At 44.9% G+C, this 12,765-nt stretch overlaps 1 protein-coding gene across 5 annotated transcripts in view; it reads left to right on the forward strand.

Moving 5' to 3' along the window:
• Window positions 1-12,502, forward strand: part of LOC101835943 (protein SMG5-like) — a 103,960-nt gene extending 91,458 nt beyond the window's left edge. For 4 of the 5 annotated variants that reach the window (XM_040730454.1, XM_040730452.1, XM_040730453.1 and 1 more), the window contains 2 exons: window positions 5,756-5,853; window positions 9,091-12,502. In XM_040730454.1, coding sequence (XP_040586388.1) covers window positions 9,129-12,065 — 2,937 coding nt within the window. In that variant the 5' untranslated portion in view covers window positions 5,756-5,853; window positions 9,091-9,128 and the 3' untranslated portion in view covers window positions 12,066-12,502. Of the gene's footprint in view, window positions 1-5,755; window positions 5,854-6,999; window positions 7,187-9,090 lie in introns of those variants that run through there. The other variant, XM_040730456.1, reaches the window with a different exon arrangement.
• The last annotated feature ends 263 nt before the right edge of the window (window positions 12,503-12,765 follow it).

Consider the following 12,765-nt stretch of genomic DNA (forward strand, 5'->3'; position numbering starts at 1 on the left):
GAGTTATACCAAGATATTTTATACTGTTGAAAGCTATTGTGAAGGGTGTTGATTCCCTGATTTCTTTCTCAGCCAAGTGTAGGAGTTCTGTGGTAGAATTTTGGGGTCACTTATTTATGCTAACATATTATCTGCAAATAATGATACTTTGACTTCTTCCTTTCCAATATGTATTCCCATGATCTCTTTTAGTTACTCTTATGTAGTGTCTATCTTTGATGTTGAGATGTGTTTCTTGTGTGCAGTAGAAGGATGAATCCTGTTTCCATATCCATTCTATTAGCCTGTGTCTTTTTATCTTCAATTTGAGTCCTTTGATATTAAGAGACATTAATGACCAGCGATTGTTAAGTCCTGTTATTTTTTGGTTTTGGTTTTGGTGGTGGTGGTGGTGTGTGTGTGTGTGTGTGTGTATGTGTGTGTGTGTGTGTGTGTGTTTTGTGTTTCCCTTTTGGGTTTTGCTGGTGTAAGTCTATCTATGCCCTTGTTGCTGTGAGTGCAGCTAACTTCCTTGGGTTGGAGTTTTCCTTCTACTACCTTCTGTAGGGATGGATTTGTGGATCAATATTGTTTAAATTTGACTTTGTTATGAAGTGTCTTGTCTTCTCCATCTCTAGTGATTGAAAGTTTTGCTCGGTATAGTAGTCTGTGCCAGCACCTTTGATCTCTTAGAGCCTGCAAGACATCAGTCCAGGTCCTTCTGGATTTTAGTGTCTTGGTTGTTAAGTTGGGTGTGATTCTAATACATCTGCCTTTATATGTTACTTATCATTTTTCCCTTGCTACATTTAATATTCTTTCTTTGTTCTGTATATTTAGTGCCTTGATTATGTGGTGTAGAGATTCTATTTTCTGATCCAATCTATTTTGGTGCTCTGTAAGCTTCTTGTACCTTTATAGGCATGCCTTTCTTTAGGCTGGGAAATTTTTCATCTATGATTTTGTTAATCATATTTTCTGAGTGTTTGAGGTGGGATTGTTTTCCTTCTTCTATTCCTATTATTCTTAGACTTGGTTCTGGATGTTTTGTATTAGGAATTTTTTTGGATCTATTATTTTCTTTGTCCAATGAATCTATTTCCTCTATCATATTTTCAGTGTGTGGGAGTCTCTCTTCCATCTCCTGTACATCTGTAGTTCCTGTTTGCCTACCCATATTTTCCATTTCCAAAATTCTCTCTGTTTTCTTTATTGCTTCTATTTTCATTTTCAGGTCCTGAACTGCTTCCTTCACCCATTTGTTTTTGTTTGTTTGTTTTGTTTTGTTTTCTTGCCTTTCTTGGCATTCTCTAAGGGATTTATTGATTTCCTTCAATTTTTTATTTGCCTTTTCCTCAATTTCTTTAAAGTTTTTTTTCATTTCCTCTCTAAGGACATCTCTCATCTTCAGGAAATGATTTTTAATTTGTTTTCATATGCTTCAGCTACATTGGATTGTTCAGGTCTTGATGTTGTAGAGTAGCTGGGTTCTGGTGGTGCCATATTGCCCTTTCTGTTAATGATTGTCCTCTTATACTAGTGTTTAGGAATCTGTGTTTGATTTTGTTGGATCTGTTTCCTCTCTGGTCTTCTGGCCTCAGAAGTCAAGTGTTCTGATGTCTAGCTAGTCTTAAGGTTCAATAGTGTATCTCTGCTGGGATTGGGAGAGGGCTGGAAAACCTCTGGGATTTTTGGGTGCCAGTGTTGCTGTTATTGTTCCAAGTACCAGTGTGACCTCTGTGTTTCTGGGTGCTGCTTGGCTTCTGTGATTCTTAGTATGGCATGGCCTCCAGTACAGCAAAATTCTTCTGCTGGAGCTAGGGTTCCTAGATCTGGCTTGGCCTTCAGTAAGGAGAAGACTTCCTCTGAGGTAGTTGGCCAGAATATGGAATCTATGGGAGAGGATGTAGTCTGGAGTTGTTGAGTGGGATTAAAAGGGTTCAGTGGGTGTTGGGTGGTATCTTACCTGGGATCCCTAGGACCAGCCTGGCCTCTGATAAAGCTGCCAGTGCTGTGGGCAGGAGTCCTGTTCTTTGTCCCTAATCATCTTCTTTGTTTCTTTGAGGATTTAAATATGTTGTTCAACTTGTTTTTCTTCCAATTCTTATTTAATGCAGTTCATTTATCCAGCTTTCTTCTCAACACTGTAAGCTTGGCAACTCCTTCCTGCAGGTCTTGTGTTTCTCCTGGTAAATTTGGGGATTGAAGGGGGCATTGCATTGGAGTGGAGAGGTCACTGTTACCATGTGGCCTAGAACACTGCCTTTTCCATCCTCCTTGTGTTACTGCTTCTCAGTAACATATTCCTAATGTCTTGCAAACCCCTTTCTTCATTTATAAAACTGCTATGTGTATTTTATCACCTAGCCTTGTTTTGCATTAGAATTATTAGCTGTGTTTGATAAAATGCAGAGGGCTGCATCCCCGTGCTGACCCCCAGCCGAGTTTTTGATACATTAGTTTTGGGAGGAGAAAAACACGTTTATAACCAGCTGCTTGCTACCGCTGTTGATAATGATGATCATGATGATGATGATGACAGGGAGCGCTACTGATTTTCTTAATGTTACCCAAGATGAGAAGATAGTTGGCTCACTATCCTACAGCTGTTGTTTTTGGTGCCCCCTATTGGTTGCAGGGTTTACCTTTGCTCAGATAGTACCCTGAAATCAAATCTGGTGACCTTGGCTAGTCCTTATGCTCCCTGAAGTTGGTAATTGTGTGGACTGTAATCTAAAACAAGGTGAGGTCAGATAAGCTGCCCAGGAAGAAAGTTCTCCCAGACGTTATTTCGGACCATCTTCCATGCCTGCCTGACTTGGACCTAATTTTTAGATTTTGCCTGTGCTTTCGACATTTTCATTCTATGGAGTCCATCATTGTCTCCTGGTTGTGCAGATGATGCAGGTGCAGGGTCACTGCCAGTATCCCCTGGGGATTTGGCAACATTCCTGTGCGCCCTAAAAGAGTTTTCAGTCTCCGCGTTTCCCATCAGAGCTCACTTTAGTGTTTCAATGCATTGTGTTGTTTATTTCACACCCATCACTGCATACTACAGCTTGAAATTTTGATGCATGTGAGGCATAACAATCGTGGAATATGACAATACTTCTCACATAACCTACAATTAACTTGATTCTTCCCTCCTCTGGGACATTAGATGTTCTTGCGATTGTTCTGACATTCCATAGCATTAAATACATTGTTTTTGCCGCTGTGGAAATGTTACTAGTGACATCTATCCCAATTGTCTTCTTTTTAAAAATCTCCCCCTCCCCCATATTTGAAAGAGTTAAAGTGGCTTCCAGAAGTGCTTGATGTTCCAGGAGAACCAGGCTCATCGTGTCTGATTCATTTTCTGTGTGGGAGGTGTGCAGTTCTAACCTTGTCACTGACAGCAAAGTTCAGACTTGTCTCATACTGCAGAGAAGTCTGTCCTTGTAGCTTTCAGTTGCCGAAGCATTGCTGTCAGACAGTGATTATAGATGTTCCTCTGTCAGCATGCAGGTGCTTGGTGGTACCGTTCCTGCCTTGGACTGGGCAACTTTCAATTTCCTTTCTTCATCCAGAGTGTCTCAAACAATGGCAGGTTCTATTTAGGTTACACACGGGCTGCTGATCCAGCTTGTCTAGGTTTGAGCGCAATGGTTCCGTCGGCCAGTGCAACAGAAGTGATGTTACACAGGGAAACATTTGTCTTATTATCTGACCAGGATGAGTGTACAGAAAAGGTGACTTGTAGTTTTTAGACCCACCGATTGCAATTTGGCGAGCAGCGTCTGAAAATAGGTTAATGAGTCACCATGGGGCAGAGGGAGGGAATGTTTGATTTTTAAGGGAGGATGCTGGCTGATGAAAGATGCCAGCATTTCCTGTAGGTCAGGCATCCACCACACTGGAAGGGGGCACAGCACACTCTGCCTTTCCGTTCCTGTTCGTCTTTGCACATGGGGTGGTTTCAGATTTAACTTACTCTCTCTGCCTCATATCCAGTGATCCTTTCCAACTGCTCACTCTGCCAAGTGGCAGATTTGGGGACAAATAGAAGTTGTAGCGACAAGAACCCTAGGTGGACTGCCTCAGTTACGTGAGGGCTGGTTCTTAAAAACAGTCTGAATGAGTAAAAATAATTAAAATGACAAAAAGGGATATTAACATTCATTTAAGCCAGTCCCCCACCCACAAGCAAAACTCATCCATGGTGTACAAATGGGGATAATTCTGCTTGGATCCTGTCCATAGCTGGAAGATTCTTATCTCATGAGAGAGCTCATTTATTCTTAGAGACTTATTGTGAAATATTTTGCTGGATATGCTTGTGCACATCTGTAATCCAGCGCTCAGGATGCAGAAGTATCATTAATTCAAGACAAGACTGGGATGTATTCCTGTCTTTAAAGGAATCCCCTTTTCTTGAATTTATAGGCTTCTTTGGAAATCAAAGTATACTGTTATTCGAGATTTCTTTGTGTTATAATTAGAGACACATATATTCTCAAATGTCTTATTCTAGAGCACAGTTGATGAACTATGGTTCTATCATTTATGAGAGTTACATTTAAATTGACCATTTTATTAGATTCTGTCACAGACTATGTATCTTTAATAGGAATATAGTTTGCAAAAATAGAAGCTTATCATTTACGTAAGACTGAATGCTTGATTGCAGCATGAATGCTGTGAATGAAACTGAGAGAAAAATAAATTAGAAAAAATGTTTTCAATATACTATACATAGAACAAAAGGCAGCATTGGATCTGAGGATTTTTATACCTTCTATACACACGTCTAACTCATCTCCACCATCTGGGCATCATCTGTAATTTGAAAGATTATTTGAGATGTTATCCTACTTTTAAACTTTTTAGGGGCTAGAGAGACAGCTCAGTGGTTAAGACCTCTGGCTATTCTTCCAACAGTCCTGAGTTCAACTCCCAGCAACCACATGGTGGCTCACAACTATCTGTAATGAGATCTGGCGCCCTCTTCTGGCCTGCAGGCATACATGATACATGCAGGCAGAACATTATATACATAATAAACCTTAAAAAATAAAAAAATGAATAAACTTTAAAAGAATCTTTTCTAGTTCTAACCTTATGCAGATTTTTTTGATCATTTTTTTAGTGAACACTATTTATCCTTTTAACAGAAAACAATTACTTAGTATTTAATGTTATTCCTTATTGAAGTTACCCAGGGTCAATGTAGCAATCTTCTAAAGATACAAGAGTAAAGACCTATGGGGCTACAAAGATATTGCTCAGTGGTTGAAAGTGATTGTTGAACATGCATGATGGATCTGGGTTCAACTCCCCAGAACTCAAGTAAAGCTGGACACATGGAGTAAGTACCCATAGTCTTAGTGTTATTTCTAGGAGAGGTGGGACACAGAGACAGGGGAATCTCTGGAAGCTCATGGGTGTGTCAAGCAGAGAAACAGTGAAGAGACCCCACTTGAAACAAGATGGGAAGCAAAGATCGAATGCCCAAGTGTGCCCAGTGATCTTCACATTCTTATCGTGGCACATGCACACCTGCAGTCACAGCCACGGAGGCATGCGGGCACATGCACACACACACATACGTGCACACACCGTATGATGTTTGCTTTGTATTTGGGCTTTTTGTATGAACTTTAGATTTACGTTATCAAATGTACATACAAAATGTGCAAAGACACACACTATGCATGCATGTCTCCTGCGGTGGATGCAATTATGTTATTTCTATTTTTGGACCTTTGTGTGTTTGTTTTCCTTTCATCTATTACAGACAATGCAGCTTGGGATAATTTTTCTCTCGTCAAACGCTGTGCAGTTGCAAGAGCGCTCTTCTGTGTGAGCCCAAGCCTGACGGCGCTGCATAGCCAGGTATGTGAGATCTCAGTCGTAGCAAATCAAGCCTGAGATAGATTATGTCATAACACACAAATGCTCTCCTCACTCTGTGTCAGAGCACAAAGTTGGTTCTGTCAGGTGACTCACATTTTGCAGCTGGGTGATATGTCCTGTACTTCATGGTATTTTCATTCAGTTACTAAAAATCTGAACATTTCCAACTATTTGCTGACCATTCATCCCTTCCTCCGCCCCTCCTCCTCCTGTTTTTGAGATAGGGTTTCAAGTAGTCCAGGATTCTCTCAAGCTCACTATAGAGTGGAACCAGACCTTGAACACCTAACTGATTCTTTTTTTTTCTTTTTTTTGGTTTTTTCGAGACAGGGTTTCTCTGTATTGTTTTGGAGGCTGTCCTGGAACTCGGTCTGTAGACCAGGCTGACCTCAAACTCACAGAGATCCGCCTGCCTCTGCCTCCCGAGTGCTGCGATTAAAGGCGTGCGCCACCAACACCCAGCTTACTTTATTCTTTTGCTTCTGAACTCTGACTCCTGGGATTACTTGCATCACTATATCTGGCTTAAGATTTATTTTTTTCAGATTATATTTTTATTTTATGCATGTGGGTGTTTCTGTTGTCTGGACTGTTTCTGAGCCTGCCTTAGCTACCCAAGTAAGCACCCTGAGTCAGATCTCCTGTGAAGCCAGCCTATGCCAATTATGCAGAGCTAATTGGGGACCTAGGTTAAGTACTGTATCTAAAAAGCATTGGGAACCTTATGGGTGAAATTCAGGCCCAGGGAGCCAGAAGGCTGCACAGACATACACTCTGGGAGTTCAGCTTACTGGTGAGCTCAAAGGTGGGTTATTAGAGTCTCCTTTAGAGTCATTTCGTTGAAGGGGTTTAATTTTATCCATTTGATAATGAAGACCCTAGGATTTCACGAGCTTTAGATCAGGAGGCATCAGCTTTGGGGAATTATCATTGCCCATGGCTTCAGCAGGAACAGCTGTGTCCCATCCCCTCCTGTTAGAAAGCCTGCTGGGAAACTTTCCCTAAAGTTTGCAAAGGAACGGAGAGGTTCTCCAAGAAAGTGAGACTCAGACGTAACCATATGTGTGAGAGCTCTGTGGTGAAGGAGCCAGGCCGGTCTCACACCCACTCAGGCAAGATGAGCGATTCTCATTAACTATTTGGTTCGGAAATGTTTGTGAGAAAGTGTAGTTTAGATCCATGGCGTCTACCTTTGTATGTAGAACACTACAGTGTGTGTGTACCATATAGATGAGAAAATCAGAGGCCGTGGTGATCCACAGTCACCTCGTTGCACTGTTGTTTGCAGAACTTAGCAGAAAAAGCAGTATTTGTAAGTATTTTTTCCAGCTTTCTTAAAACTGAGAAATGAGATGGAAGCTGATGAGCTTTCTACTGTGTCTGGACATGCTGAAGTACAATTTTCCTAAATTAAGTGAGGTGCCACTGTGTCTAGACAATGTCCTTTCGTTGCTGTGCGTTGGTATTTTTTCCATGGCTTCTTGATTTTCCTAACAGAGGGCCTTATTTAGGGAAATTCTTGAAGAAGTCTTAAAAGTGTTCTCCTTTTCTTAGAGTTTGATGAGATAATTTCCTTTTCGACAAATTATGTGGGGTGGGGAGGAAGAAGGAAGGTAGAGAGATTGGGGGAGGGAGAGCTGTTATTCCATTGATGGCTGTAGGTTTGTTTCTCTACATATTTATATGGTAGGTTTTATTCCCCTTCTTATAATTCACTCAGAGTGGAGAAACCCACTGAGCTCTTATTTCCCTGCCCAGTGTAAGATGTGTTGCTCCGGGCATTTGCCAGCCTGTAATACTGCTGGTTCAATTTCTGGCCTCTCCATTGCTTCTCTGCAAAATCATTTTTCTCTTATTTTGCCCACATCTCTCTTTCCTTTCTGGCTTTTCCATTGTAATCAGAGGCACAAAGACCTTCCGTGTGCTGCCCTGGCTCTATCTTTCTGTGTGGATAGTATAGTGCATGTGTCATTCAACCTGGCTTACTTGACATCAAAGGCTATGTAGTACTCGTTAGAACGCTGTCTAGTCCATGCTGGGGAAACCCATAGAAACAGCTGACCTGAGCAAGTGGGAGCTCAGGGACCCCAGTATGACAGCTGGGGAACCAGCATAGGACCCAACCAGGCCCCCTGAACATGGGTGTTAGTTGGGGGGCCTGGGCAGTCTGTAGGGCCTCTGACAGTGGAACTGTAGTGCACGAATGGGCTTTGGGCGCCCATTCCCTGTGGAGGATACTCTGTCAGCTTAGATACACCAGGGATGTGACAGAATTTGATGATCCCCCATGGAAGGCCTCATCCTCCCTGAGGAGTGAATGGGGAGTGGGATGGGGGGCTTGGTGGGGGGAATGGAAGGACAGGAGGGAGAGGGAACTGGGATTGGTATGTAAAATAAGGTTGTTTTTTAATTTAAATAAAAACGGAAAAATACAAAAAACAAAACACTGTCTAGTTAGCTGTGTTTTATAAATTTGGGGATTGGATGAAGGACCTTGCACATTATAGGTCGGAGCCAAGCTGTGTACCCAGTGCCATTTGTTACTTTTTACTCTGAGTCAGGGCTTTGCTAAGCTAGCCAGGCTGGCCAGGGCTGATTGATACACCTATACCCCGGGCTCCAGGGAAGCTGCGATCACAGGTATGCATTGTCAGCCAAGCCCACATAGCTTTAGATTTTGAACGTGTGTTTAATTGCTACTTTTTCTCTATGCCAGTCATTGAAAGGTAATATTTTTAAATTACATAAATCAAGGAGTTTCAACAGAATGTCTGTTAAAGTAGTGTATATCTTGGGTGGGGCAAGCTTATTAATATCTTTTACATGCCCATGTTCTTTATTAGATTTGGAAGACATAGTCACATTATTTTGTGTACTACTGATTTTTTCAGTTAATCCTTGTCTCTGTAAGTCTATATAATTTTACTTTTGTAAGCCCTATGCATGCATGAACATGAGCAATCCATTAATTTTAGATTGTTTAGGCTAATTTCAATGTATGTACTCCTGACTTTATTGGAGATACATTTAGAAGGGACCCCTAATTCATGTAGGTTTAACACTTATAGGAATGACTTCCAAGGAAATACACTTACGAACAGAGTGTGTGTTTATGCATGAGAGACTAAAAGTATCCCCTCCAATGTCATTGTTCTCTTTGGCATTATTTTCGTCCTTTGTGGCAAGCACTAACCCGTAGTTTTACTCTTTTCCCAGGAAACACTATTAGCGTCCCTCACACACAGCCCAGCCTCATGGAGAGCAACCAGGAGGAAACTGGGAAGGGCAGGCTCCTCTACCAAGAAGTCTGCTTGGCAGCTCAACGGCTGGATTTTTTCCTTCAGAAAGGAAATGCCCACAAAGAGGTGTTCAAGCCACACATCCTGGCTCTCAGAGAGACGGTTCAGCGAGCCTGCGTTAAACTCATGTTCCTGCATCCGGTGGGCTATGGCCGGAAGGCTGAAGAGCTCTTGTGGAGGAAAATGTACTCGGACGTGGCCATGCTGCTCATGAAGACCAACAAGAGACAGACGGACACGTTCCAACACTGGGGAGAGCCCCTGCGTGCTCACTTGAAGGCCGGCCTCAAGTTCTACGAGCATCTCTTCCTCTTCCTTCAGCGTCACTACGAGCTCAGGCTGCAGAGCTACATAGACTGGCCTCACGGGGCCATCCGCTTGATCGGCTGTCAGAAAGTGGGACCCACGTCAGCAGAGGAGGCCTCGTGGGCCCGCATGGCCTGTCATCGCTGCCTGCTCTACCTGGGAGACTTGTTCCGGTATCAGCATGAGTTCCTAGACCTGGCCACCAGGAGCTTGGCCGAGAGATGCTACTACAGGGCCTTGTCGTTGGCCCCGCATATGGGGATGCCCTTCAACCAACTGGGCGCCCTCATGGGGAGTAAGTATTATGATCTCGAAGCCACCTATTTCTATCAGCGTTGCCTCCACTCGGAAGTGCCTTTCAAGGGGGCAGCCTGGAACCTCAAGCGGCTCTATGACCACGCAGGGAAGAGGTACAGCCGTCTGAAGAGGTACCAGGGTCGGAAACTGTCTCACGGCCAGCGGCAATGCTGGGACAACAAACGGCTTCTCGTTAGCTTCCTCTACCTTCAGAGCCTCCTGCAGCCTAAGAGGAAATTCAAAGGCGCAAGGCTAATCGCCCTGTGCCAGCTGGTTCTGGAAGACTTCCGTCTCTGTCTTTCCTATAGGCCACATCCAGCAGGCGGGTGCCAGGTGTCCAGGGAAGACAAGCCTCCAAAAGGGTATCTGTTTCTCCCGGACTTCCTCATCCTCCACATGGTGGTTCTTTGCCTCATGAACGTGCACAGCCTGAGGAAGTCAGGCGCAAGGCAGCAGAAGCCAGCTGTTGTCTTCACCTTGACTCTCTTCTCTCACCTGGTCCAGCACGTGAACGCGCGGATCCGGGCCGAGCTGCAGAGGAGGAAGCTGGTTCCCCAAGACGCTTCTGCCGGGGATGGATGCTGGGGGAGGGAGCCCGGAAAGCAACACCAAGATTTGCCAGCTCCCGGCCTCCAGGACAGCAGCTCTGAGCAAAGCCACTGGTGGTCTGGTATCTCGAGGGAGAGCCAGGGCAGTTTTCCCTCCTGCTGCGACTCAGACGAGACGGAGGAAGAGGACGACTCCTCCTTAAGCTCCCAGGCCCAGTCAGACACAAACAGCGAAGCCTCCCACTCAGATGCAACGGATGACGAAGGGAGTGGCCCCTCGAGCTCGGATGCGATTCAGAAAAGTGGGGGTACATCCAAACCTAAAGCTGCTCGCCCTAGAAACAAACTGAGGTACGCGTATGTACCTCCCGACAGTCTGCTGGATCTCTTGAAAACAACTCTGTCTTCCGGCCTGCCCGCTCCTTTGAGCCAAAAACTCCAAGGAAAACGTGGCTTGCCCCTGGCTTCCGTCTTTAGTCATAATGTCCTGCCACCTCAGTGCGAGCCAAGCCCTGCCGTCAGCAGTTCTTTGTGCTCTGAGGGTGAGATGAGCAGCGTTCCCGACACAGAGTTCTACACGGGTTCCTCTGGGGAGCAGGGACCCTCCGTTGCCCGGATCAGCGACCTCCAGACCACTCAGTGGAAACTGGACATTCTGTCTGCAGAGGGCCTCTTACCTACCATCAAGGTGATCCTGGGCTGGCTCCGGAGCCATCACAGCCTCCTCTTGTCCCATTGGAGGAGCGTAGTTAGCTTGTGGGAGCATCTCTGTGTGCTGCTGAACCTGTTACCCTCAGTGGGAGACCTTCAGCATCCAGGCCTTGGCCTGTCTCCCCATCTCCAGGACTTGCTCCAGAGTTGTCAGTGGCCAAACACTCCCAAGTTATTTCAGCTCCCTGAGGACATCGCCCTGTTCCAGCAGCCGCCTCCTCAAGTGCCCCAGGGTAGGGCAGGCGTAGGGCAGGAGCCGCCTCTGCTCACCAACCGGGAGGAGGTTATCGTCCGTATCTGTTTCTTCCGAAGTTTTGGCCACTTTGCGACTAGACTCCCGGGACAGTTCTTGAGCTTTGACTCGAAGCTGGGTGTCTTTGTGAGCAGCCCCCTTGAAAGGTCAGAAAATCCGCCTCAGCAGCTTCCAAGGACAGTGGCGCGAATCAGGTTTTCCAAAGACATAGTGCAGCTTTGGCTGCAGCGTGAAGTGGCGTTTTTGGAGAAAACGCTCCGAGGTCCCCAGACTCAGTCAGTGTTGACCCCTTACCTGTTCCCTGACCCCAGGGCCCTCTGTGAGCATCTTTCAGTCATACAGAAACTAGCCACCAGCGCTAAATTCTTCCTCATCATACCCAAGATTGTGGTGGACACACTGTACATCCTAAAAAGGGAAGATCACAGAGCCTTGGAGGCCATCACTTTCCTGGAGGACGAGCTAAAGAGAAGGAACCAGTACATTCTCTGCCAGTCCTTTGTGTCCAAGAGGTTGGTGAGGCCCAGGATGACTAGACCAGACTCTGATGCCTGGGACCTCTACAATATTCTCGACTTCTGCAAGAGTCTTCTGGATTCATCCAGGCCAGGGATATTGGATCCCAGCAGCATGGTGACTATCATTACCGGCGTCTGTTTGGACCACCCTAGGAATTTCTCATACCCACTGCAGCTGGTGCTGGGGATGGCAACTGAGGCCGGTGTGGGAATCAAGAGCGTCCTGGACTTCCACAAAGAATGGAAAGGGATCAGCTGACATCGTCGCACCCTCCTGGTCTTTGCCCTTCTGGGTATATTGCTCCAATTTGGTGTGTTTCTTTGTCATAAGCACCTAATGCTGAGGCAGGCAACGTGTACACGAGTATGTGTGTCTACCTGTAGGTGGAGTTGTGGCTTGCCAGCTTTCAGAGGCCTTCCTGTTTCCTTCCTGGTCACCTTAGCTCTGTATTATGCTTAGCTCTGATGTAAAGCTCAAGTTTAACTCGCTATTAAGTGATCTTATGACAAAGCAGCAAATTCAGATGCCACTTCCATGTCCAAATACAGCTTCATGGATGTTCTGTGACTCACTTACCCTGGTTTGTGACACGTAACTTTGATGTCTATTGTTCTTATTATGGTGGGGCCAGGTCTCTTATCGAAGGCATGTCTCTGCCATCTATGAAACTCAATAAATATAAAGCTAAAACTTCATGATACTGGTAATGAGATTTATTGACATCCCTGGTCGTGTCTAAGTATGATTCAAATAGATCCCGGGATTGGCAGGTTCCATTCTGTTTTGGGTAAGTTGGGAATGTACAATATTAGCCTTTTAACCTACATCTGCTGAAAATTTTTCAACTTTCATTTTTGTGGAATCATCCCTTGTTTTTTCCTGGCTCCAGCATTATCTTTTGGGAGCTGTTCTCAACCTCCTGCCTTACCTGAAATTCAGGAAATGACTAGTGTATTCT

The sequence above is a fragment of the Mesocricetus auratus genome, unplaced genomic scaffold (genome assembly GCF_017639785.1).
Source record: "Mesocricetus auratus isolate SY011 unplaced genomic scaffold, BCM_Maur_2.0 Super-Scaffold_100023, whole genome shotgun sequence".
NCBI classification, from domain to species: Eukaryota; Metazoa; Chordata; class Mammalia; order Rodentia; family Cricetidae; genus Mesocricetus; species Mesocricetus auratus.